Here is a 25,734-nt window from a genome sequence, read left to right as displayed (position 1 = left end):
AAAAAAAAAAAAAAAAAAAAAGAGCCTCCCTCCCTGACATTATCCCTGTTCCTGCATTTCTCCCTCTTGCACACGTGTGTATTACAGCCTCCCAGGACTGATCTTTTGTTTCATCTCACTGACAGCTGCAAATATTCTCTCAGTTTGTACCTGACAATTTACTGGCTTAAATATGAAGGTTAGCTATGCTTTCCATCTTTTCCATTTTAAATGCATGGAATTAGGTATTCTGCAAGGTATTTATCAGTTGGATTCTCTATTCTTTTCTTGAGAAGCTGGTACTTGTGCATGGGACAATAGAAATACATAATCATTTGATACTTTATGGAAGAGGAGGGAGATGTAAACTATATCTTGCTGCACTTGGCTACATGAACTCACTACCTTGAAAGTCCTACACCAAAGTAGAAAGGAAAAAATTGAATTCAAGGACAGAATCTTGATGTCATTGAAAAGTTTTAAACTCCTCATAACAACGGGGCAATTCAAAGGTTTTGATCATTAAATTTACTTCATTAATTCGTCATGTTTAACAAAATACACCAACACAACAATACGTGCTTTTTTATATATTAATTGATACTAACTTCCATCCAACTGGTGATGCTCTAGAACAACAGTTACCAACTTTTCCCCAGCTGCCAAATGAGCTCCCTGAACAAGCTTACAAGTTTGCACCAAAATGAATGCAGGCTTAAGTGTCTCATCATGGAAGCACCTCATGACTATGTTTTCACGAGCACATTGGCCTTCCACTATAATCATGCTTCATGTTTTTACTGAAGCTTCTTTTATGCTGCAGAAACCATGTCATCTGCTCTAAGGAGGCTGTAACCATTTAAGGAAGTCTGTTTTTAGCACTCTATTACTGCAGTGATTAAAAAGCACTGACAAGGAAACCTCAGACATGATCTCTACTATTGCTGTGTATCATACAGTTTGGTCAAGGCATTTCAAAGAAAAARACTGAAAAATGTTTGAACAGCTATGTTGTAGGATAGCAGCAGGCTCTAGTCATGCCAGGCCTTGTTAGAAACAAGTCCCTTCCCAACCAGTATACGAAGAAAGGTTATTTCTATTTTGAAAATCTAAACAACTAAGGTGAATAGGAAGAACAAGTTGTTTTTGAAGGCCAAGCTATTAACAGTTTTGTGCTGTAACTGAAACTCCAGATTTTCCTTATCATGTAAGATAAAGCTCAACGTGCCTGTGGACTTTAAAACTTAAGCAAAAAATCCTCCAGTAGTCACAGTAAGGCCATAACTCCTTATTACAATTTCTCCAGTTGGAAGGACTGTCAAAGGTTCCAGCCCTCCCAAAATTTTCTGCCCCACAGATGAGGGTGGCAAAGCTCCAGTTAAAGGGAGAACATGCGTGATCAAATCAGGAGATGACAAGAATCATTTCAATCAGCTTTACTGCTGACACTGCCATAAACAGTTTTCAATTTCATTGCTACCCTGTTCTTCTCCAAGCAATGGGTGGGCTTGTGTTCCTGAGAATCAACTGACTATGCAAATTTGGAACAAATTACTATGGCAATAAATACATTGAATGTTCACGTCATTAATGTTTCAGTTCAAGGCATTATCTCAATGAGACRCTTCCATGGGACAAGGAAAGGGGCAAGGAGTAGGGAACCAACAGCTCAGAGATAGATTACTCCAGGCACACTGGTCCATAAGGCTGAAATAAGCAGTGAGCAGATGCAAAACACCAGCAAAAATAAAGTCACTCTTGTGAAAAGTCTCAGTCCCAGAACAGACAAAGGCCTGTGACTTTTTTCCATCTTCCTTCCAGACTGAATTACAAATCAATCAACACTTGGAAGATTTTGGAACACTTGGAACATTTACTCCAGAGTAGAGAACAAATYTGTCCATGAAGCTTCAATTTGTCACAGATGAAGCTGTATAAAAAAACAAAACAAAACACATCTATTCTAGTTTTGCTGAGATAGTCCTGAAGCTTTGAAAAAGACTAATTAGTTAAACAAAACTTTCCAAAATTTTATTTTCCCTGATCAAAACTGTTTTCATTTGAAAGGCTTTCTCAGCCTTCTTTAAACATGGGCCTGGGGAAAGAAAGCATTTCAGAAGTGGGACAAAATATTTTGATTTGTACAAATTAAATATTTTAAGCCACCTCTATCCCTCCAAAAATTGTTTAAAGTTTCAACTTTTACAACTGCTTTATTTCCCAGGTTTTCAGAGCTACAAGCAAAGTTGCTCCATTCCATTATTTTCCCAGCTCTAGTTCACCACTATTATTTGTATTTTATTTTCTACAGATAATCCTAGGCATGCCAGGGGAATCCATAGAAGAAAACAGACAAGACAACGTGAAAATGAACAGGAAAACTGTCCTGTCGTCCATCCAGCTGTTCTAATTAAACAAAGCACAGGCAAGATAACATTTCAGTGCAGGGATGTCTGTTTATTTGTATGAAAAGACACTTAACAATACTTACTTAGGGCTAAGTGCTAAGGATTTTACACATGCCACTGTGGATCATTTATTTAACAGCTGCCAATTTCGTTAAGCATTTATGGGAGAAGGGGGAAAAACATTTCAGAAAACAAAACAGGGAAGAAGCAACTACTCATACAGGCCTTATGCAACAGCAAAAAARCCATAATCCCACACCAGCTGCTACTCTGGGATGTTTGCAACATACAAACAGCAAAAAACAACTATCTACTTGCAGGGCTTTGCGACATTGGTAGACCAGATAGTAAGGAGATAGTAGTATTTGGGGAAATAATACGCTTGGATCTCTGCCACTGATAAGCTTTTCTACAGATTGCTCTAAAGCAGAAACATCCAGGTTTGTTGCCATGACCATTGCAAAAGCTCTCCAGCAGCTGAAAAGCTCTAACRAACACACAGATACACAACGAGTCTTTATACCAGTGCAATTAACACCCAGAACTGAGTTGGGCCACAGATGCTTTTCTTCTCATTGCAAAGCAACAGTTTTCCCTTATAAAGATCTCAGATTTTTATCTGAAAAGATTTTTTTTTCCCTATTTTTCTCTTTCTGCTTCAAAACAGGCAAGAACATATTGTTATAGACTAGTTCTGAATCTGTTCAGAACAGATTCCGAATCACTCCACAGACTTTGCTAATAGTGATTTGCCATCAGCGTGTAGAACAGCGAGTTCCTGCTTAGGAGCTGAAGGAATCTTGGGTTCCACCATAGTAACTGTGACTTGCAGGAATGAAAACTCTACACTTGCAGGCGGCCACTTATCACTGCGTAGAAAATACAATAGGAAAGCCAGCATCTCCAGAACAGCACATGGTTTTGAACAGCTTTTGTGGAAGACCCCATTTTCAGGGAATCAGACAGTAAGGAAAAATTAGCTACTATTTGAGGCATAAATCAAACATTTTTGTTAATGCTAGTTTTGCCTTCATTCACTTCCTGTAGTTCAAGCTGGACTCAGTCCAAGCCCCACTGAAGTCAAAGGGCCCGAAGCCCATCACTTTCTGTTCCTGTTGTCTTAACAGGAAGCTACTGCATGGAAATCACCATGCAAGCCTACCTCTGACTAGCTTTCTCACACTAACTCTCTTTGTGGATGCCTTTAGGAAGGTTTTTTACTTCACAATGCAAGGAAGCTTACTCTCTTTGGGAGCAGAATAAATTAAGCAGAACAGAAAGCAAGTGCACCGAGTGTGCCCATAAGAGCAGCCAGAGGGAGAAGGCCGTGCACAGTAAGTCCTTATCTTTACTCACCATATATTCACATTCCATGCAGACAGGCCTTTCAGTGAACACTCTCTTCTAAAAAGAGAGATGCTTCTTGGATCTTACTCTACAAAAACCTTTCCCAGGTCATCTTCCACTAATCACTCTCACCTTAAGCTTGACAATCAGCTTACATAGAGACAAGATACAAAGTTTATGAGAGAGAGAAAAAGCTGTTCTGTCAACTTAAGGATAGAAAGAGCAGACCACAAGTATCAGAAGTTTTGTTCTTTGAAGTTGCTCACTATGCATGTTTAGAGAACAGCAACCAGACCACAGGACAACCGACAGTGCCACTTTGTCGTAGCCATGTAACAACAACAAGTACCAGAAAGCATTCCATGCATGTCAGGGCTGAACTAAAATAAAGCATGGGAGAAAGCATCTAAGTTTTAAATAAAAAATGTTAAAACCCCATACACCAAGAAAAGGAGGACATTATCTATTGAACTGTGCTGAAAAGAAATGCAGTTCCTATTCTCCAGTCCTTATTTCTCTGACTTCACATACCTGGAAATAAACAGATTAATCATTTTGCAAACATCTGCACTGAGTGCACTCTGGTTTTCCCATTAAACTTCTGAGTTTCACTGCTTTAGATATAAAATCTACATATTCCAGAATTGGAAATTTTAATCTTAGTATTAGTTTCGTTTAGTCCTAAAATGAGAAAAAATATTGATCAGTTATCTGTTGTCTTAGACAAAAGTTGATTAGCGGACAAAACAGCATTTACAGAATAGCAACGTTTACAGCCAAGGAGCAGGAAATCTTCTGTGTTTCTGCAAGTTCCAGAACCACAGCTTAGTATATGCAAGAATCCAGAGAGAACAAAAGTGCAAAACCCAACACCTTACTACGCCGTTATCTAATGGCCAGCTGAGATAAAAGGCCCAGGTTGCCAGATCCTGAACAAAGAACGGCAGAATCCCCGCCCATGGGTTTACAGTTCAGAAATACAGAAGAGCACCATGGTTTAACTTCCCTACAAACTGTCCATCCAGAAAATCTATGAAAACAAGGACAAGAGAGTCCTTACTATGCGATAATACAAAAGGAAAGGAAAAAAAACTCTAAAGAACACTTTTCAAATATAACATTAAATTAGATGTATGACATATAAGAAAAATAAGATACTTCCGGTTTTGAAGATTTAAAAATAAATCTAACATGCAGCCTACTGTCTCTCACCAAATTGGCATATGTTACAAGTTATCTGCATAGTCCACAGTGACTTTYTATGCTGTTGGATGGTCTTGATCTCTTCAAATGAGATGATGAAACCAATCAAACCATTAATATCAAATTCCACTTTGAAGTTCACACACACACACCAAAGAGAAATTTAGATTCAAGGTTTCAATTCAACTACTAGAAACTCAAAGACAACTGGTGCAAGTCAGCACAACTTCAGTGAAATTAACAGCATTCATCTCTGCCGAAAACCTCATGCAGGTCAGGTATTTATAAATAACTTTCTAATTCAGCTATATGCAGTTTCATCGATTTGTTATTTAGTCCTTTAARCCTTCTTTATTCAAGGAATTGTTCAGTGACTTCTTATGGCTTTTTAATGATTAAATCTAGTGCTGCTTGAGAGACAAAAATACTTGTTTTCAGAGACAGGAGTGATTACTGACACTTTTTGTGGTCTCCGTATTAACTGCTGCCTTGAAGAAAGGGACTGCAAGTTGTGAGGAAATTAAGTGTTTCCTGTTTAATTTGAGAAGCTGATGCCTGCATTGTGACCTGCAGATAAGTAGTGCATAAAAATAAAAATTCACTAACAAGCTTTAACAAGTACTTCCTTGATTTCCTGTCCACTGAACAAGAGCTATTGTTTTCTGCTTATAGACCTGGTTTATAGCTTACAGCTCCATTTTTAAAATCACATTATGAAATCACAGAGTGAGAGTTGCCAAGTCCTTGTGTACTACTTGATGAGTAAAACATACAATCTAAGTAATTCACCAAACATCATCATCACTTCTTCCGTAACCACTGACATTACTTTTAACTGGTACCTAGGGGCTAGGCAAAAAGCACTTTGTTTTTTCCTTCACCAGAAGTTAAAAGGGCTATTGTGTTATGTTGCCAGACACAAAAAATAAATCCATCTTAAATGTTCCCAACATTTATTACCATTCCGAGAGGCCAACCTGAGTCACAATAAAATTGCTAACCAGAATTAAAAGTGCTAATCTCAGTCTGTCTTTATAAGGGAGTTTGAGCCCCACGGATGAGGATTACTTCATTAGTACTAAAACACCATACACAGTGCTGTTGTATATAAACATATTTAGTAACATTCATTTACATGCAACCTTCAAAATTTCTAAGACTGAAAAAAATGCAGAATTGGATTAAATACATTTTGTTCCTTAATTATAAGATTCATTCTTGTGAGTATAACAGATGCAACATTTAAAAACAAAACTGCACTCTTATCTTAATCCAAACTAAGACAGCTTTGTCATCAAAAAAGGCTCTTCACTTTTTATTCTCCTCATCTATACACTGATCTGACTGAAGTCGAATTGTGTGTAGGGGGAGGGAGGGTTGCTGTAGTAGCTGTTTTCAGGTGGAGCAGAAAAATTCTGAGATTCACTAGCTTTCTCTAAATTGGCCATTCCTGTAAGACAAGAAGCAGCATGTCAGAAAAATATAGCTTCTCTTCTCCCTATCAGTCTTTCCCAAATTGTCTTTTCTTCCTTGAAACCTGCATTCTAATTTTTGCACTTCTAATCCCMAGGCCTACATTTTCTATGCCTCAAACTTCAGTCTGCAACATGAAATAGGATACTAAAGACACCTGACACAGCTGGAAAAGATCAAGATGCACTGCTTCTGAAACTTTAAGAGCGTCAACATAGCTTCCTTTTATGCACGCACAATTTGAAGTGCAGATGCTTATAGAGCAAAAAGAGTTGCAAATGGCTTGACTAAGATATGAAATATTCCCATATGTATGAAAACTAGAAATTCATTAGAAGCAACTAGAACCCATCTTCTGGAGATGTGTATATTAATATGAAAGACTGAATCTGATTGAAGAAACAGGCTTGAGAAATTGTAACGTGCTAAACAAAGTTTAATTTGCATATGTTGYATTGGTTCTTAGGCCAATTCATAGCAGTTTACAAGTGATGCAATCACAAAGTACGATTGTGGTGAAGAACACACCAGCACATTAAGTCCTCCAGAGCCATCAATTATGAAATTGAGTGAAGACAAGTCACATTCACTCTTTTCYGAAAAGACAGTTTATCCCCAAGAAGCATTCAAGTATCAGAAAATTTAAGGCATCATTCTGTCAGCAGTATTGCACATAAAGCAYCATAAATTCTCAGGCTATGGTTTTTTTAAAACGCTGCTATGTGTGTTGAAAACACAAATGTAGAGGTACAAGGGAAGACTCTCCAAAGGAGAGAAAAGCTACCCAACTCCTGACCCTCCCCACTATGCTAAAAAGACTACTACTACATGGGCAAAGAGAAGGAAATGGCTCTTGAATGCCAAGCCTTTCCAATGAATTTGCATTGTGGTCACTGACACAGCTGGTCAAAAAGAAGTCATTCAGATAGTGGTCTTCTGCTTGCAGCTCTATATCATCTCTTTCTTTGTAAAGTTCAATTTTAAATGGAATAATTTAACACACAAACCACAAACACTATTTTAGTGAGCAAGCTACCAAAGCAGAGGCAAGAATAGTCTTACCTACAGAAGACACTACTACAGCACGAGAGCTGAAAAGGAGACCAACTCCCCCAAGACAGATGTAATTTGTTGATGTAAAGATGTGAGTGTTAGCACAGTTTCTTAAAAGGGCTGTCAAATAATCTATGTCAACTTAATTTAACTTTATACTGGGGTAATTTCATTCAGGCTTTGGAGAATTAGAGGGCTGAAAGTTACCAGTTATTTATGAAGGGGAAAAAAGTCACAACCCCAAGCTAAAATAATAAAATGTATAAAGTATTAAAGAAAAGGGTGTGTGGGGTGGRAAGCTTCTAAAGGCCAAAAGTGAATAAGCAAAAATGGCAAGAATTAAGGGCTCACATGAGGACAAGCCACACCTCTTCATTAGTTATATTCTACACATTCAGCAAATAAGATTTGCAAGCATGGACATACGTGGTCCAGTAAGCAAGACACACGAACTAAAGATCCCAGTCACACTGACCCAGGCATTGTCTGACTTATGCTGACAGGACTAAAGTATAGAACATGGAGAAATAAGTGTTTGGCACTTAAAATAGTAAAGAAGAGGAAGTTTAATGTAAGTTAGTGTCAAGATGAAATGTCTAATTCTGTTGTTTCCCCATTTTCATAAAAACAAACAAATATCATTGCCTCTCACTGACAATAAACCCACAACCATGTTACAGAAGGCCTATATGCCTTAGTATCAAGAAGCTCCCTTTAAGCATTGCAATTCCACTTTTCTTTTGTAAAGAACTGTTTAAACAATCCCTTCTTAACTTATATATGAAAATTTTGAACTGCTGAAGTTCTTCAATGTGCCAAGTTAATGAACTGTTCATAGTGCTCAAGAGAGAACTCTTAAGGAACAGAACTCATGCAAGGAATCTATTTAAACCTTTCAAAGTTGGATTTTGTTGAAGTGTTAAGTATATAAAGCCTCTATTCAAGAAATTTTAATACAAACAGGCATAAAAAAAACATGTTTTCTTTGTGACTTAGCATAATACATTGCTGTACTATAATGTCTTTTTAYATTGCATGATTTTATAAAAATAATTTAAATTTATGTTAAAAATCATCAAAGGGAAAAACAGGAATCAAAACAAGAACTTTAGCTAAGAAAAAGAATCATCAGCAGGGAACAGAAGCAATGATTCATGTTGTAAGCATCTTTAAAGTTAATAATTAGTCATGTGAGGTAGCAAAGTATCATAATCCCTATTTAATATGTTGATCAGTTTAAACTGAGATACTGGGACTTGCCTGAGGTAACAGTGAGTTGGTAGTGGGCTGGGACTAGACACAGGATGCCTGGCTCTTAGTTCCCCTCAGTTCTAGCCATTAGAACTTGAGATGATCTGCAGCCTCACTCTGAGGTTTACGGTGCTGACATTTAATTAAAATGTCAGCTCTTAGGAAAAGAAAATGTAACAGGAGGGATTCAAGACCGGGGGGGGGGGGGGGGAAGAAGGTCAGTGAAATCCCATTAGTGAGAACATTATGGTATTTATGTTCCACTACAGAATCCTAATGTAATTACAAGCTCCCAGACATCAGCACTAAGCACACATTTCATGAGGGCTGAAGAATATAGCTGTCAGTTCTGCATGCTATGCTACTGATAAAAAAGTCTTATAACCTTCACGTAATTACACCTTTTATGCTAGCCCTATATCTTTCAAGTAGCAGACAACAGCATGCAGATCACTGATGATATGAATTCAAAAATACATGAATATAATGTCTCCTACCATGTATTGCAATACTAATATGCCTTTGGACAAGGAAACTAAAGTTTTAAGGGCCTGTGAATATGACTCCTCTCTCCTACAGCAGTCACTCTTAGCCAGTATGATTTTGCTTGAGGTGAGAGGGGAGGAGAAACATGGAGCAGAATGCAGGGAGCAAGATGTGGCATCCTCTTTCACAGGGTGCCACTGTCACTTTCCTCCCTTCTCCCATCATCTAGCTACCTATCTCCCAGAGCCCACAGATCTCAGATACACAACAGCTCTRCCACTTCATTGGCAAACGAAGGAAACAGTCTGCCTCTGTCTCCTGTGCTCTCTGCGGACACCTGAAGAGAACAGCCAGATGAAACAACAACTCRGAGGGAATGGGGACGCAGGAATAATAGGGCAGTGACAAAGTATGGTTCAGACCAGAGCACACAATTAGTATCACTGATACTATGACAGCATCGACAACAAATGCACCAGAATGACAGGTGCCACATTTAGAGTTACAACACTACCACAGGACTGATATCCTGTCCAACACAGGCCACAAATTACAGAAGATCTCTGCAGTGTGTTATCAAAGGAAGTTTAAGGGCCACTAGAACTAATGAGGGCACCAAAATCTCAAATCACTACCTGAGTGATTGAAGAATATTAAATAGAGAGGCTTTTAACACACAGGAAGTCCATGATTTATGCAAACAGACCACTGGAAGAGGAGAGTTCCCAACCCAGAAACAGTTTGTGGAACAGTCGTGTTCTCAGTACAGGGATTTCTGAAAAAAACTGTTCCCAGCCCTCCTCTCAGAGCCCGAATGACAGGGAGCTTGATTCTGCAACTACTTTGTAGCTCTTCAGAACAAGCCTACACGGCTCATCTTCCCTTTATGTCTGTTCCCCTTGAAAGCACGCTCTCCCCATTTTGCTCTTTTTTTTTTTCCAAATTCTTTTTTCCTTCTTTTTTTTGCTCACCTCCCACAAAGCTGACACTGGAGGCGTTCCCGCCCCTAACATCGCTGCCCGTGCATTAAACACCTCGCCCGCCCGCATCTCCCCGCGGCCARGGCACAAGACCCAAGGCTCACGGCCCGGCACCCCACTCCGCACCGACATCCAGGGCCGGAGAGCCATGCCCCGCTGAGGTGCCCCCCAAAGAGCCCCTCGCTGAGGCGCGGGGCGGCTCGGAAAGGCAGGAGCCGCCTTGTCCGGCCGGGACAGGCGCCCGCAGCCGTTAACGGCCGCCGCACGCGCCGCCTCCTCCCCCCCCACCCCCCCAAAAGCCGTTAACGGCCGCCCCGCCCCTCCCCCCTCCCCGAGCCGCTGGTCGGGCCCTGCGAGGCGGCGCGGCTCCTACCTGCTGCGCGAGGTAGCGGGTGAGGTAGGGGGCGGCGGGCGACGCTGCGCCCCGGCCGCGGGGGGCGGCCAGGGCGCCGGGCGCGCTGAGGAGGAGGAGGAGAAGGAGCGGCGGCCGCAGCATCGCCAGGACGAGCGCAGGCCGGCCGTCCCGCCCCCTTATAGCGGCCCCGCTCCTGCACCCGCCCCGCGGGCTGCCCCGAGCCGGCCATGTGGGGGCACGGCGCCCGCCCGGGGCGGCGGGGCCCAGCGGCGGGGCGGGGGGAGCTGCTGCGCATGCGCCCTCCCACTGTGAGGGCTCTCTCAGAACCACCCTGGGGGGAGGGGCTATTCCCACACGTGGCGGGGGGGGGCGGACCGAAATAATGGGCCTTTTGATTGGCTGGCGAGCTATGGATGGCTCGCGCCAGCGGTCACGGTTGGCTGCGGTGCTGCTTAAGCGGGCGCTCCCATTGGCCAATGAGCAGGAAGGTGCGCTGGCCACCCTGCTCTGGCTTGGTGGTGGTGGGGCGGGGAGACGCGCCGCTGGTCGCGTGCATGCGGGGGGCGGGGCCGCGCGCAGGGCGCCCTGTAAGGAAGCAGCGATTGGCTGTTTAACTCACGCACCGCGCACCCGGACGGACGCTTGGCGCAGCGCTGTGGGAGGGACGCGTGAGAGCGAGGCTGGCGCCCTCACTTCTTATTGGAGGGGTGGGACGGCCCCTACCTCCGGGTTTGCACCGCGATTGGGTGAGCGCCGCCTTGTCCCCGCCCCCCAGCAACGGCCCCTAGCAACCTCCCACCTCCGCCCTTCCGCCTTCCGGGTCCCGCTCAGTGCCGGGTCCTTGCGCGCTGCCCGGGGGCGCCGAGCGACGGGGCCTGGCGCCGCCGCGGATGGCGGGTCCCGGGGCTGGGGGCCGGGAGCGGCAGCGGCAGCGGTAGCTGCCTCTCGGCCTCTCCCGAGCGCGCGAGCCCTCCCGAGCCGGCCCCGCGCTCCCGGCGGCGCCTCCTGCACCCTCTGCTCCTCGCTTCGGGGCAGCGTCTCCCGGTTCCCCCTCCAGCGAGGCCCCTAGGCCCGGGGGTATCAACTTCGCTTGGCCGCGGAGTGTAACAGCGCTGAAGCGCGGCGCGGTCGGGCTAGGCTCAACGCGCTTCGGTAACCGACCTGCTCCTGGGTGCTGAGCGTAACCTAACGCTTAAACGGCGAGGGCGAGCGGTGGGGGGTGGCGTGAAACGCGGCGGCTCCGTCTGGCGTTCGGGTCCTGGTGCTGGGCCGGAGCCTGGCTGGCTGCGGGAGCGCCTCAGGGCTCGGGCGGTAGGAGGCTGCTGGTTACGGTTAAAAATTGCAGGGTGAGGCCTGTCGCAACTGTCTGTGTTTGGTTTTTCTTAGGGAGCGTTTGAAGTGACGAACCCGCTAGAGGGCACCAGCCACTGAGCGAAACCTAGGAGAGAAGTAAGGAAAAACCCGTGCTTGTTGAAGAGGAAAGCGCTTTGGAGTTCGGGGGTGGAGAGCGCGTGAAGTGTTATGCGGCCCCTGGGTGGGGATTTGGGTCCAAGGATTTAAAAAATAATAATAATAAGTTCTATTTGTACTCTTTTTTAAGAACTTATGTCCAGATAATGAGCACTCTTTTTCTATGCAAGAGAAATAGACGTGTAGATCTTGAGTCTGTCACTTTTACGGGCACTCATAACGAAGCCTCTGGAAATACCTACTCCACTTTACCTCCCATATTTCAGTAAATACTTAAAATGCTTGGTAAGTTTTCCAGAATACGTCTGCTTATTTCATTTAAAAAATTCAAATAGCTAACAGTATACTTTGACTGTATAGTTTTGAGTTGAAAACTAGTTGGATTATAAAAAACCTGCTGATTTCTCCAAGTCTATGTTTTTGGGAACTTACAAATCAAATTTATTTTTATTACTTCTTTTTTGTACGTTGACATGTTTTCCTTGCACTATTTATTGATATCTTTTACTATAACTAAAACAAAATAGTTGTTTTTGGCAAGAATTGAAAGCATGCACCTTTGAATACATTAGGTCAATTGAATCGTCATTAATACGTATTCTGAAAAGCAGACTTTTCTTGGCTCTCTAGTGAAGCTCTTTCCTCTTCCTGCATCTGTTTTCCAGACCTTTCTGCCACAGGGAATATTTTGATGTCTGGTTTTATTTTTTTTTCCTTTGAACTACTCAGAATAACAAATTTAGTCACTCATCTTTTTCTAATGGTTATGTTGCAGATCTTTTTTTTTGCCAGACTGCTGAGAACAGTGCCTCTAAGTGAAGTGGAATAGACTGTGACTTAAACTCTTTTGTGGCAAAATATACACAAAATACCTGTGTTTATATGATATATGGCTTTTAACCCATAAAAGCCATACTTGAGTCTCCTTTGTCTCCTTGACATTCTGTCTCCTTGAGGGAGCTATGGGATGAAGGTGTGGTATTCACTTCCTATTGGGACACATAGAAGCTGAGATTCTCTGTTCTGAGTTTATTCTGCAGCTTAACTTGAAATGAGATGTATATTTAGTTATTACTGCAATGGAAGTGCTTTTGCAAGGGAGGATTTATAAGACTTCCTTTAATTCAGCTGTTTAAAATCGTTTGGTAATTTAAGCTGAAACACTGTAATTTGAATTACTTCAGAGTATTGTTGCCTGTAGCTTGATAAAAGTTTTGGGATCAGGTTCTTCTGTCATTTTATGGAGCTACACTGTACTCCAATATGTCTGTCAGACTGAATTGACTGAGAAGAATGCCATTTTTTAATGTGTGAGCCGTCATGGTTAAATATGCCCATTGCCACATTCTCTTAATTAAAAATTATCTGAATGGCTGAATGAACAAATGGCCTTGTCATTTATACCAGCTTTCTAGTGAGAATGTCAAAAATCTATACACTGATCTTAGTTATGTGTTGGATAAACTGTAAGTGATTTTTGAATGAAGCGCATAATTTAAACAAAATCCTCTGATGCTTTTATTTGATTACTTTGGAACAAAATCTTTGATACAGATTTATATTTCTGCAGTCTAGTAATCTGCACCTAAAACAATGTGGTGATTCACTCATGAAAACCAAAAAAATTATGGGAAAGAGAAAGGGGAGAAGTAGTACTGAAGTCACTAATTTAGAAACTATTATATGTTCCTAGCTTTTAAAACCCATAAGTAAATAAAATGTGACTCTATTTGAGGCAAAGGACATTTGAAATAATATAAATTGAGTCATTCATTGAGTAATTCATTGCTTAATTAATTATATAATCCATTATTTGTCAGATATGCATGGCCTCTTTGTTGAAACCATACTGTAGATCTGTCCCGTTGCCTCAAAGGACAGGAATATAATCGTTATTGCAAGCCCTTATAAGATTTGCTGGGCATCCTCTCCTTTCAGAACTGTTGGAACTGAAGGTATTTGCAGAATTGTATGCATGGGTCATTTCTGCTTTTAACCCCATGTTGCTTAAGCAAAAAAAATCAAACAGATTTGCTCAGTACTATATTCAAGGATAGTTCTGATAAAGATTCTCAAAATATGAGTGGGGTTTGTATGGTTTATCTGAAATGTTTTGTAAACATGAACATTTGCTTTTTAATGCATATCTTCAAGAAGCTTTTTTTTTCCCTTTAAAGGAGTAATTAAGAAGTTCACTGAATAATAGAATAATAATAATAGAATAATAGAAGTTCACTGAATTGGGCTACTGTTACAAACAGAAATCACTATTTCCTGAAGGCTGCCTTTCAACAACAACAACCATGGACAGCAGCTGTCCATGTTAATATCTCACAAAGTGAGAACTCACTGAACCATTTTGAGTTACCTCTTTCAGGTGATGCTGTGAGCTCATGAGTGGTGGGAGAGCACTCTTGGCTGCCTCTGTAATTTCCATCCAGAACTCCTGCTTCATCTATCCTGCTTGCCAAAGCTGCTTTTCTAGGCTGATACTGGATTCTAGGAGGTATGTTGTGTTTAGGGCTTTGCAAACTGTTAATTGTGGGTGGCCTTGGGGCTCTCTGGGAGCTGAGCAGGAAGCTAAAACAGAAATGGCTGAAAATTCATCAACAGTAGAAATAAGTTGTAAATAGCCTAAATATCTGTAATTAGCGCTATTTCTTTTCTTTTGTATTCCTGTAGCAGTTTCAAGATCATTGTGGATCAAGAACTCTATTGTGTTAAGTGCCATACAATACTGAAGGACAGTTTAGGAGAACAAGTGATGTATGTTAATGGCTTTCAACTGAATCCCTGCAGTCCAATTCTTCGGTGCTGTTCCTGTGTTGGAAGGCCGTTAGTGTAACTGAACTAAGCTGATTTAGGACTAGATTTTGAGAGGCTCCTAACCTTTTTTGATTTCTCCGCATCATGTACGTGTAATACATCAGATTATCCTGTATGACTGTTCCACTAACTGTGTGTCCAGAAACATGGGCTTTCCTTTTTGCTCCCATTGTCATGTCAAATCTATCACACAGGGAAGAACACCAGATCARTGAATATCAGCACTAAATAGGAGCTGGCTTTGCAAAGCAAGGTTATCTGTTGTTTCAAGTGCTAAACTAGAAGATAAGATAGCACTGTTTCCTGCTGATTTTTTTGTAAACTAGGTATTCTACGAAAGCTACAAGAAGAATTCCAGAGGAGAATAAAATGCAAATAAACAGGAGTGCCAAGAAATTCAAAGTTACTCCCCCAAAGGTCCTTTAAAGCACAGTGTAACCCTCCAACTTCACAACAGGCTAATGTTTAATAGCTCTATAGAAGAAGCCAGAGGTATTTAGCAGTGTTAAAGGTGCTTTGCTAAATATATGGTAGGATTAATGCCTCAAGGGGCAAAGAATAGGAAAGAATCCTGTAATTTCTAAGGGCGTTTTTTTTTCTTTTTTAACTTCTACTGTCTTTTGTCAGGTTTAACTGTCTAAAATGTGGCTGCACAGGTGAAGCTAAAGATGCAAGCTACAGATACAGATTGTCCCTAAAGATTGCTGACACTAATGATCTGTTTGACATTACTGTGTTTGGAGGCTGCTTAGATCCCTTCTTTGGAGTCACTGCTGGAAATTTGCAAAGGTAAGGAATGGATTGCTTCTTAATTATATAACTGCTTCTCCCTCCTCCCCCGGCCTTAAAAAATTGAGATGAGCTTGGATGGTGGTGAGAGAAGTGGGAAGAAGCTGTTAAAACTGTCCCTTCCAGAATTTCCTTTTTAGCCCTCACCCTGAGAAAAGGCTAAAGGATTTGGGTTGTGTCCATGTCTCCACCCCCACCCCTACCCCCTGAAATCTTCAAATCTCAAGTTGGATTACTTCTGTGAAGGAGATCCTCCACTGTCTATTGAAGGCAGCTACCAGATGCTAAGTGAGCTTTGCAATTTAGTTGGCCTTCTCCCTTGCATCCTTCTTCCCTTATTTGAGATGAATGAATGTTTGTCTAATGGCAAATTACTATGTAGGGTGGCATTTCCACGCAATTTTTCCTCATAATTTCAGAAGAAAAGTGTTAAGGTACAAATAGTCTTTGGTTTGTTTTGAACATTCTCATGGCAAGCATTCTGTATTAGACCACTGTAATACTGTAAACTATGAAAAACAACTATTTGCATGTCTTAACATGGATGCTGCTGTTGCTATAAAGTTGCAGGCAGGATGTGTAAGCAATACCAGCATTATAATACACAAGTCTGTATTGGTACAAAATTCACAACTACACAGAGAACCCTGAAAATTGTGTGTGCATTAAACTTATTCACAGTGGTTTTATTTACTTCTATTTTACTAACAAATTAAGCAAACTAGACAATTTAATTTATAGGTTCATCCCTCATCTAGCTTTCATTCCATGTTTAGTTCAAGCTAACACAGGGTCTTCTCTGTGTTATATAAGTATATCCTACCTATATTACAACTGAAATGCTATGCAAGGCTTCCTCTGTTGATGCAATACTTCTATGCATTTTTATTCAAGGTATATTCAAGACTTTAATCAGCTGTCAGGAGAAACAAACAAAGATGCATCTCCAGGAATGTTAGTTCAAGCAGTTGAAACCTGTTTCGTTGGAAAAAGATTTATATTTGGAGTGAAGGTAACTTTTAATCCACATTACACTCTTATAATGATTTTTTTCATTAGCTTGCAGCCAAGTGGGAGCATAGACTGAGTTAGCAAACAATCATATACAATATCTTTTGGAAATTTCAGCATACAGAGGAGAAAACTTAGGGCTAGGACATAGGAAGAATTCCATTTCTTTTCTCCTACTGACTGCTGGGTTATTTTAAATTAATTGGATTCAAAAGCCATCTTGAATGGCAGTAGTTGACTTGACAGTCAGGGTTGCCCAAGCTCTCTGAAAAGCAACCCTAACTCCTGCGTGTGTCAGTAACAGCTTTGAATCCGTATGTTCTAAAAAAAATAAAAATAAAAAAATACACAGTTCAAGAAACAAAGACTGTCTTTGTAAGCACTGCCTTACCTTTTCCACGCTTGCATACTTTCCTTAGTCTCCTGGTGCCTGAAATGTAGGGAGAGACACAAATGTGCACACATGCACCCTGCAGCATTTTGATGCTTCTGGATTTAAGAAAGTGTTTAAAAATGTTGATAAAATAGAGCTGTTCAGCATAAGCATCTGTAGCTCTTTTATATGTTTAACAGACTAGAAAATATTAAGAACAAATATTCCAGTAGAAACTGTCTTCTGCTCAAGTGAGGCTTATGTGAGTCATTCATGTTATGAAGTCTGTGAACTAAATCCCATCTGGCACAGGTTTTTCCTTTCCAACAGGTACCACAAGGTTTGTATCTGATGTGAGGTTTTTCCTAGTACACAATGTCTAAGTAATGAGAGTTAGAGGGCTAGATTAATCTGATTTAACCAGAATCATTCACCAGCTCTCCAGGTCTGATGTATTTAGAAATACAACTAATCCTTCTGCATACCAGCAGCCTTGCTGCTGTTCATGGACGCACAAGGACTAAGCATACATTTAAAGATCATTTGCTCAGCCTTTGGGCATTAATCTATGCATACAATTGCACTCTCCCAAATAAAACTCAGAATTAATATAACGTGGGGGATTTGGGKTTTTTTCCCCCCCTACCCCCCAAACTTGCCTAAAAGGGCGTTGTCCTCAGCTAAGTCTTCAGCCTCAGCTTTTACCCCCTGCATAGATTGGGGGAGTAGGGGGTTGCTGAATCTGAAGACAGCTATATCTGCTTTTGTCCTCTGGCATTGCCAGATCTTGAGGGGGACGGGAAAGAGTTTATCCACTTCTCAAGGCTTTAGATAATTCCTTCTGTTTTTAAATGTCATTTTCCACCTGAAATTTCCATGTAGTGAGAAGCAGATGCTATAAAGAATTACAGCTGAAGCTCCTTTGAAACACTGCTCTCTAAGTAAATCTGAGAAGGTAAAGGTTGGAGCTTATTTGCCTTTCATGGAGGTAGTGCGTAGGAAATATCATGCTGGCTTTGACAGCTGAGCTGCCAAGTCAGGTATCTGGTACCAGAAYGCTTTGCTTCAAGTACTGCCCAGTGCCTGCTAGATTTATACGGGGTGGGGGGACATTAGGCAGCTAGCCAGTTGCACAGAACACCACTGGAGGAAGCCCCAGAGTCCTTGGTGCCCTAATGGGGGGAAGAAAATTTCTGTGGAGTCCTTTCTTAAAATTCTTGGTTGTTTTTCCCAGATCTAAAAAAACCTCTGCATCATTGCAACAAGCAAAGCACCTCTTGCTGTGATGCCCTTTATAGCCCTTGCCCGTGCTTATTTCCCAGAGAATACTGGTTTGTGACAGACCATTTCCTCTTCTCTTCCCTGCAAATCCTGACAAAAAGTGAGACCTAAATTTAAGCCTGACTTTAAAGTGATGCCTTAAAATCTTTATTTTTTGTCTCAAAACAAAGCATTGCACTAATTTTTTTCCCCCACCTGCAGGGTTGTGTGAGTCAAGATGGAGGGCATTCTGTTGCCAGCAGCATCTTGCAAAACTGTTCTAGAATTAACAGAGGTACAAAAAACCTTACAGCCTGCCAGATCTTCCTGCCAAACACTGCTGTTACTGGCTTTACTGTTATCAGCTACTTCCATCGGCTCCTGCAGTCTGCAAAATTCAGGAGCTGCAATAGCAGCTCTTACTTACCTGATGCATCTTCAGCTGCATCAGATCAGCCTGTCAGTGAGCTCAGCAGCTTGTCTAGTCTGAGCAGAAACTCCTGTTTTGTTCAATCTAGTGGCAGAGAAAGTTTTTTAGGGTCCTGGCAGCAGTCCTTCAGCCTGACTTCATCTGTTGCTTGGGTAACAGCAGACTTTTCATCTTTGGAAATGGAAAAGCTGATGAGTGAACAGAATGAACAAGAGGAGAGGCCTGTCTCTGCAGAATCATGCACCGTAAGCCTCAACAATCAAACTCTTTGGGATTCACAGTTTTGCAGCTCTTCTGTGAGGAAAGGGAATAAAGAGGAGAATAATGAATTGAGTTCACAGTCTAATCAGACTAACGATGTCTCTGCACCTGACAAACTTGAGAGAATTTCCTCTTCAAAGACAGAGTGTTCWTTTGATAATAGTTCCAGGTTATTACAAAATCTCTTGGAATTTGGGATAAAAAACACCTACCCAGAGAATAATAGTGGAAATGACTTCTATCCAGAAAAATCCCCCAACTCCCTTTTTTACAAGAAACACGCTTCACCTTCTAATCATGTAAATGTAGCTGGAGTGTCTCCAACAGATTCCATGCTTTGGGATGAGCTCCCATTCTCAGAAAGTCTAAATGAATTTTTAGCCAGAATAGAAGACAACAACAGTGTTGTAACATCACCCAATCTTGATATAGGCAAACATGCCCTTGTTGAAAGTAGCAAGTTGGATACAAATATTGTCGAATCATCTCCTAGGCAAACCCTGGTAGCTGGTAATTTGCATGAAGTGAGCATATTAGGGAAGTTCTTGTCACCAGTGGAAAAGGATAGTTGGGAGAGCATACCCTTTCCTTGCTTTCAGTCAAATCCAAATCCTCCACGAGATGAGGTGTCACAATATGAGTCTTTCTGTAGTGCTTTATCTTCAACTAACAAAGAATGTGGAGCATCTCTCTTTATATCTAGCCCACACCAACTGATTCCATCACAGTCCTTGGCAGTTACATCAGAGCCCTCTCCATCCAAGAGGAGATTTGTGCAGTCTAAAGAAGCAAATATTGGCATTTCAAAGTCAGCTTGTTCTTTCATTGGCCTACAGTGTACTGTTGAACACAGAAGAACCTTGTGTTTACAAAGGAGCAAGACAGCTGCCTGTGTACATTCTGCACATGATAGCTGTTTGGTTGATTGGGAGAATAAAGAAAATTATTCTTACATACCAAGTCAAAAAACAGATCTTACATGCTTGGGGGCATGGGATTCTGATCCAGCAACTCCCAACAATACAAAAAGGACATATAAAAGAGAATTAAAGCCACTGGCAGAACTGCAAGAAAATACCTTTAGAAGTATAAATAAGAGAGAGATGCTGGGGAACAGTGGCTGCCCTGGAGGCAGCTACAATGCCTCTGCTGATCTCTTTGATGCAAGTGCAAGAGAACTAGCAAAGACAGTAGAATTCTTAAATAAATCATGCAACTCTTCATTACAGGAAGATGCTTTGACAGAAAAGGGCACAGCTGAACTGGTGCTTGATTCTGTAGATGTTCCCTGTAACAATTCAAAACATAGATCATCCCTACATAGGTCCCCTCCTGCTTTTAGTAAACACAGTACACCGGTAACTTACTCCTTTTGTGATTCAGAATGTAATTCAGTTAGTGCTCAAGACTTTGTTCCTTATTCACAGTCAACTCCTGTGGCAAAACCTCTTCAAAAAATATGTCCCAYTGGGGAAAGAAGCTCTTTTATCACTATATTCACACCTAAAAATCTTACTAAAATCCGTTCCAAGTGTAAACAATCAAGGCCTTCCTTTCAAAACACTTTGCTGCAGCAACTTACTGGCAGATCAGTGAAACGTAAAAGGCCARGTAACAAGGAAGACAAAGAAAGTAATAGCTCTGTTTCACAGCAGTCCCTTATCAACAGCCGACTGCCTGGGGATGACTTTGAGGAGTGGATCCCTCCATCTACAAACAAAAGATTGAAACCAACTGCATCTTTAAAGTTTAAAACAGTTAACTCAGCTACTGACTTGCAATCTACCTGCAAGTACACTGACAGGAACGCTACTTCTGAAAGCAAATTCAACAGTGGAAATACATGCTTCAGAAGTGAGAAATTAAGCCCTGGGAATACAGCCAGGATTCTAACAACTCCTGTATCTGCAGGTATTGCCAGGGCCTTGTTTTCAAATGATACAGTCCTGGAAAGTTGTTCTGCTTCAGAAGGCAAGAATCACCTCTCATGTGCAAATTATTCCRGAGGTATATTGCAAGGGACAACTGGCTGGTCTCCCGAGTTGTTCTTCCAAGCCCGGAGCCAGAGCCCTTTTTTCCATAAGCCAAAATACTAAAAAATGATGCTTTTATACTGTCTTCTTTGTAATTATTTTTAATACTTTGGAAGGGAGCCAGATGAAGAGAAGAGCTGTTTAAAACCAAATAAATTATTTATACACCTATTAACATATGTGTTCCTACGATGAGTTATGTTTATTTGCAGAGTTTTGCACTGCAGAGATGTTGGGTAAAATGGAATTTGCTGTTGCTTTGTTTTACTGTAGATTAACTCTAAAACATGGAATAAATGGTTATGTAAATGTGTGAGCTTTTAATCTCATTTTTTCAAGTACAGGTAGGTGAAGTCTTCTAAGGTTCAGTGTTGTCTCTGCCTCRCAAGTAGAACCGCTGGAGTCCATGTCCACTCCAGTTTCTTACTTGATGAATGTCTGTAGAGGGGCCAAGTTTTCATCAAAGAATTCATCAAAAAATACCATGYAGGAGCCTTGTATTTTGGTGCATAGAGGATTCTGTTGACTTGTGAGGGGAGAGGCTGTACTGAGAGGCTAGTAACAGGTCCCAGCTTTCTTGTAGGCTTTTTCAAGTTAAAGTCTGCTGGGGCAGACTCCTGGTATTGTCTTTCTTCTTCCTTGCTTTGGGATCTTCCATATCCTCTACCTAAAACAGCTGCATTTGGGATCCTGGAGTAGAGAAGAGAAATCTTGGGGCTGCTGCAGCAAACTGGTAGGACATGTCCCACAGAAGGATGTTGGAATCTGATAGCRCAGGAACCCATCAGTCTGAAAATTTTTGTACTGCTTCTCAGCATTATCTGCTGTGATTTTTTTTTGAGGCATAAAATAAGTATAAAATAAGTATGTACCATTATATCATAGTACGTGTTTTGACTGGAGGCCAGGAGATTTCTGTTCAGTTCATTCTCTGCTACAAGTTATATTTTATTATCTATTTATTTATTGGAGGTCTCTCACTTTGTTATTTCTAATGTACCTATTTAAGACCCAGGCTCATTGCTCATTCAGGAGAGTCTTGTGTCTCTGCAAGGAACAAACTATCAATACTGATAGCTGTACAGATGCGACCTCTGGCTGAGCAAGTCTAAGAATCAGAAGTTGCTGGAAGTTAGAAGAATATTTTGGGAATGTATCRTTTTGTGCTAATCTTGTTCCTGTATATTTTTCTTAGCGTCTGTTCTTGGTCACTGTTGGGATTCAGGGCTAGATGGCCTTTTACTGGGAATCTGTATGACTTTTCTAACCTTACACTCACTTGGTCTCACATTAAGACTCTGGAGCCCTGGACTACATCTTGTTCCTTACCCAATGTGTGAGGAGAGTTAGGTACTTCACTGGTGCACAGGGTACACACAAACCAGCATGTTGAGGCAGGATCTGCCTAAGACCACCAAGGAAACCATACTTTGAATGGATGAAAAAAAGACCTTTGGAATTTGAGCTGTACTCTTTCTGTACTTTCACATTTCTATTCTGTAAAATTAATAACTTCCCTGCTCATTATTTTCAGGACACTCAGGAAAGTATGAGTGCAGTTACTCTCTCACCACCTTGTTCTGCACTATCTTCTAGCATGAATCACCGTTGTGTAACTTACAGGTAAGCCTTTTCAGTTTCTCAGTCTCTACCATAAGTTCTGCACCTTCTATTCAAACCCATTTCTCAGTGGGAGTGGGAGGGAGAGAGAGTGGAGGAGGATGTCTGAAGTTAAACGAGTTTCTTCTGCAGAAGAAGCAGAGTATTAATGAGATGCACCCTCCCTTACCAAGGGCACAGGTATGCTGATGCTGCAAGTGTTCCTGCAGGCTGAACAAAGAAAATAGCCTCGTGCATATGCAGCAGGTCAGCATTGGTAAATACACTTCATAAAGATGTTTGATAGCAGTCAGGGTTTTTTTTTCACTACTTATATTTGAGGARATTGAGGCTCAGAAGTTCAGAGACTTGCTCAATGTTAAGCAAACATGGAGCCTAGTTCTTGCTTATTGCTGAAAGATCTTAGCCAGCAAGCCATCTTTTCTCCTTGCTGTCCTACTCAGCAAGTTACTGAAGCACAGACAAAAAGTTCTTTCTAGTGTTAAAGGATGCTGGAACAGTAGGTGGTGGTGGGAGGAGGCTGGCCTCTGTAAGAGGGTTTCACCTACAGGTCAAAGCCTAGATCTCTGCAGTCCCTGGATCCTAGGCATAAACACAAGAAAAACAGGTGCAGTTATACCAAAAAAAAAAAAAAAAGGAGAATTAAACATAATTTGATGTCYAAAGTAACTTCAAACATCCTACCTGTGAGTGGAGTCACTTGTTAAGTGCTGTGTCAGTGATGTGTGCCAAACCAGCACAGCAATGACATGCTATAAGTGATAAACATGCAGATCTCTGTGCAGGACAGGACTTCTTGACACAGCCAGGGGGATGTGACAGTAGTAGCACAATACTCTAGTGTGTGCCATAAGTGAGCAAACCTAGGTCTGTGCATGTGCCTGCATTTGCCAATGTTATGTCTGTTCAAAAGTTGTTTAGAGTATCAAACTAGGTCATCTTTGCCAGCTGGCATCTCTGCCAAGCAGGCAGGCAGTGCAGTTGGGTGCGACCTTCAGACACATGTGCCTGGAAATACATACGACCATAACACATGAAATAGAGACTCCCACTCACTGTTCAGGCAGGCAGCCAGAGGGTATGGAAGTAATCATTTCAGCTTCAGTGATCTCTCCATTTCAGCACCGTTGTGGGAATGTTGCCAAAGCCTGGGGTTTGCTTTAAGGGAAGATGTTATAAACACATATTTAGGATGAGGGCATGCAAAACCACTTCAGCAGGGGCTGTGATTCTTTATAATAGAAGATAATTTGGCCCTTGGTTTCCACAATGTATCCTTATTCTGCCACAGCACCACAAGAGGGGGAGAGAACTTTTTGCTGCGCATTGCTCAGAGATGTCCACTGTTGTTTACTGGAGGTCTGACCATGGTCGGGTTGAAACACATCTGCCAAGTGGCCAAATGCATGAATTAATACCTGAATTTCTGTGGCGTTTTGCTAAACATCAGTAAGTTCATAGCAAATCAGAAAAACACCACTTGAATAAGACACATGCGTGTACAAAGTGGGTTCAGATCACACTAGCTGAACTATATGCTGTCACTGTACTTTATACTTACATAAACTCATTGACACACTCTATAGTGAAGGGACTAACAAGGACAGGCAGACTGACTGCCAGGAGGAACACCACACTGCTAGTGGTACCCAAGCATTACACACTTACTTGTCAGGGATATGAGAACACCTCTGAGGAGCCACTTAGCTGAGTGAGGAGTGCTCAGAAAGCTGTACCTATGCGTGGCTGTTCAGTCAAGCTGCAAGACAGTTTTCTGCCAATAGGATCGGCTAGTGTAGAAAACACAATCGTTGTCAGGGTCTCAGTACTACGATTAGGGAAGAAATGCAAAAGACAAGTGAATAACAGGACTAAGTCCTGTTACACTGGAACAAAGTGATGACTCAGATTGCCTTAGCTTTCAAAGATATGGGGAAAAAATCTCTGGGCGGGGGGAAGGGACGGAAATGTTGCACATTAATGATGTGGCTTCAAGGGTTGCCTCACAGATTGCCCATGACTTCAAGGGATTCAGAGGGACCCTGAGGGAGAGGAAGGCCCCAGGTGATGTGCTAGGGCTTTGCAGAATTCCAGGATGTCTTATGTAGGGGGATAAGATCTGTCTGATCCATACAGATCTTTTTCAAAAGAAAKCCATCTGATCTTCTATGGAACAAGCTAATTAGACCAAGAGACTTCAGCTACTAAAAGACCTCATGGAAAGCATTCATTTTGAACTACACAGTGACACTGAAAACAAGATAACCAAAAAGGCATTTCTTATTTGCAAGTAAAATCCTACTTGATGAATCTACAAGGGTCAAAAGGAATAAGAAATTCAACCTACCTGGTAAATCTGCATTTATATCTTATGTAGAACAAATAAAAGGAGAGAGTGGAGGTCAAGAACAGCATTACTCATTCTCAAATCACTGGCAACAGGGAAGTCTATGTTGAAGGGTACATAACAGATCAGCACCCTAACAAAGCGTATGATTGAAACTAGTTGCTTTCTGCTACAGTCTTCCACATCATGCAAGACCATGGAATTACTGGCTCTTAGGATTCCCTTGTGATGAACTGGACTCTCTTTGTGATGAATCTGCTTTATCGTGGGGATTAAATTCAGCCTGAGTAATATGCCAGAGATTTGATGCAGCTAGCACTAAAACATTGCCAGACTTTCTACATTGTATACCTGACAGCTTCCTGACATAAAATCTTGCATCCAGCATGAGTGATTTTACTCAGTGGATAATTCGCCCACATACTACAGGTAAGTGGTAGCTTTGGTGCAAGCTGACRTGATATAATTCTAAATTTTTGTATGCAAAAAGAATAAAACCTAGCAGGTTTAAATCAAGGTAATAAACTCTGAAACAGCATACCAACTGTGTGGTCAATTCCCTGTCCTTAGAAAACTCTAAATCAAGACTAGATTTTAAATCGGATAGGACTAGCTATAAGATACCATAGGAATTAATGCAGGGCAGTCACATCACCTGTGCTTCGTGGGAGATGACTGCACACTCTTACCAAGACCAAAAAGCATGGTTGTGTGAAACACCCTTGTCAGCTAGCTGGTATTTTCTGCACTGAGCTTCATGAGTGCTCTATAGGAAGAGC

General features: G+C 41.5%; 2 protein-coding genes across 11 annotated transcripts in view; one reads left to right on the top strand and one right to left on the bottom strand.

Annotated features, from left to right (window-relative positions):
• Positions 1-11,177, bottom strand: part of PRCP (prolylcarboxypeptidase) — a 53,359-nt gene extending 42,182 nt beyond the window's left edge. For 3 of the 6 annotated variants that reach the window (XM_026088542.1, XM_026088544.1, XM_026088541.1), the window contains exon 1: positions 10,554-10,672. Coding sequence is in view for 1 of the 6 variants with exons in the window: in XM_026088545.1 (XP_025944330.1) it covers positions 10,554-10,676 (123 nt within the window). In the remaining 5 variants the exon portion in view is untranslated. Of the gene's footprint in view, positions 1-10,553; positions 10,730-11,158 lie in introns of those variants that run through there. The other 3 variants (XM_026088546.1, XM_026088545.1, XM_026088540.1) reach the window with 3 other exon arrangements.
• A 204-nt stretch (positions 11,178-11,381) lies between these two features.
• Positions 11,382-25,495, top strand: DDIAS (DNA damage induced apoptosis suppressor). 5 transcript variants are annotated; one of them, XM_026088532.1, is made up of 7 exons: positions 11,382-11,687; positions 11,922-11,984; positions 14,383-14,511; positions 15,459-15,620; positions 16,515-16,632; positions 22,523-22,611; positions 23,900-24,057. In XM_026088532.1, exons 3-7 carry the CDS (start codon positions 14,399-14,401, stop codon positions 24,021-24,023), a joined length of 606 nt encoding a protein of 201 aa, XP_025944317.1. In that variant the 5' UTR covers positions 11,382-11,687; positions 11,922-11,984; positions 14,383-14,398; the 3' UTR covers positions 24,024-24,057. The 5 variants fall into 5 exon arrangements, with proteins under 5 accessions (XP_025944317.1, XP_025944319.1, XP_025944320.1 ...); XM_026088534.1 differs by lacking the exon at positions 23,900-24,057 and adding an exon at positions 25,131-25,495 and having other exon boundaries at positions 11,383-11,687; XM_026088535.1 differs by lacking the exon at positions 23,900-24,057 and adding an exon at positions 24,745-25,224 and having other exon boundaries at positions 11,385-11,687.
• Positions 25,496-25,734: the final 239 nt, after the last annotated feature.

Source organism: Apteryx rowi, unplaced genomic scaffold (assembly GCF_003343035.1).
Source record: "Apteryx rowi isolate R43461 unplaced genomic scaffold, aptRow1 scaffold_770, whole genome shotgun sequence".
Classification (NCBI taxonomy): domain Eukaryota; kingdom Metazoa; phylum Chordata; class Aves; order Apterygiformes; family Apterygidae; genus Apteryx; species Apteryx rowi.
This window is presented reverse-complemented; position numbering and strand designations above follow the sequence as displayed.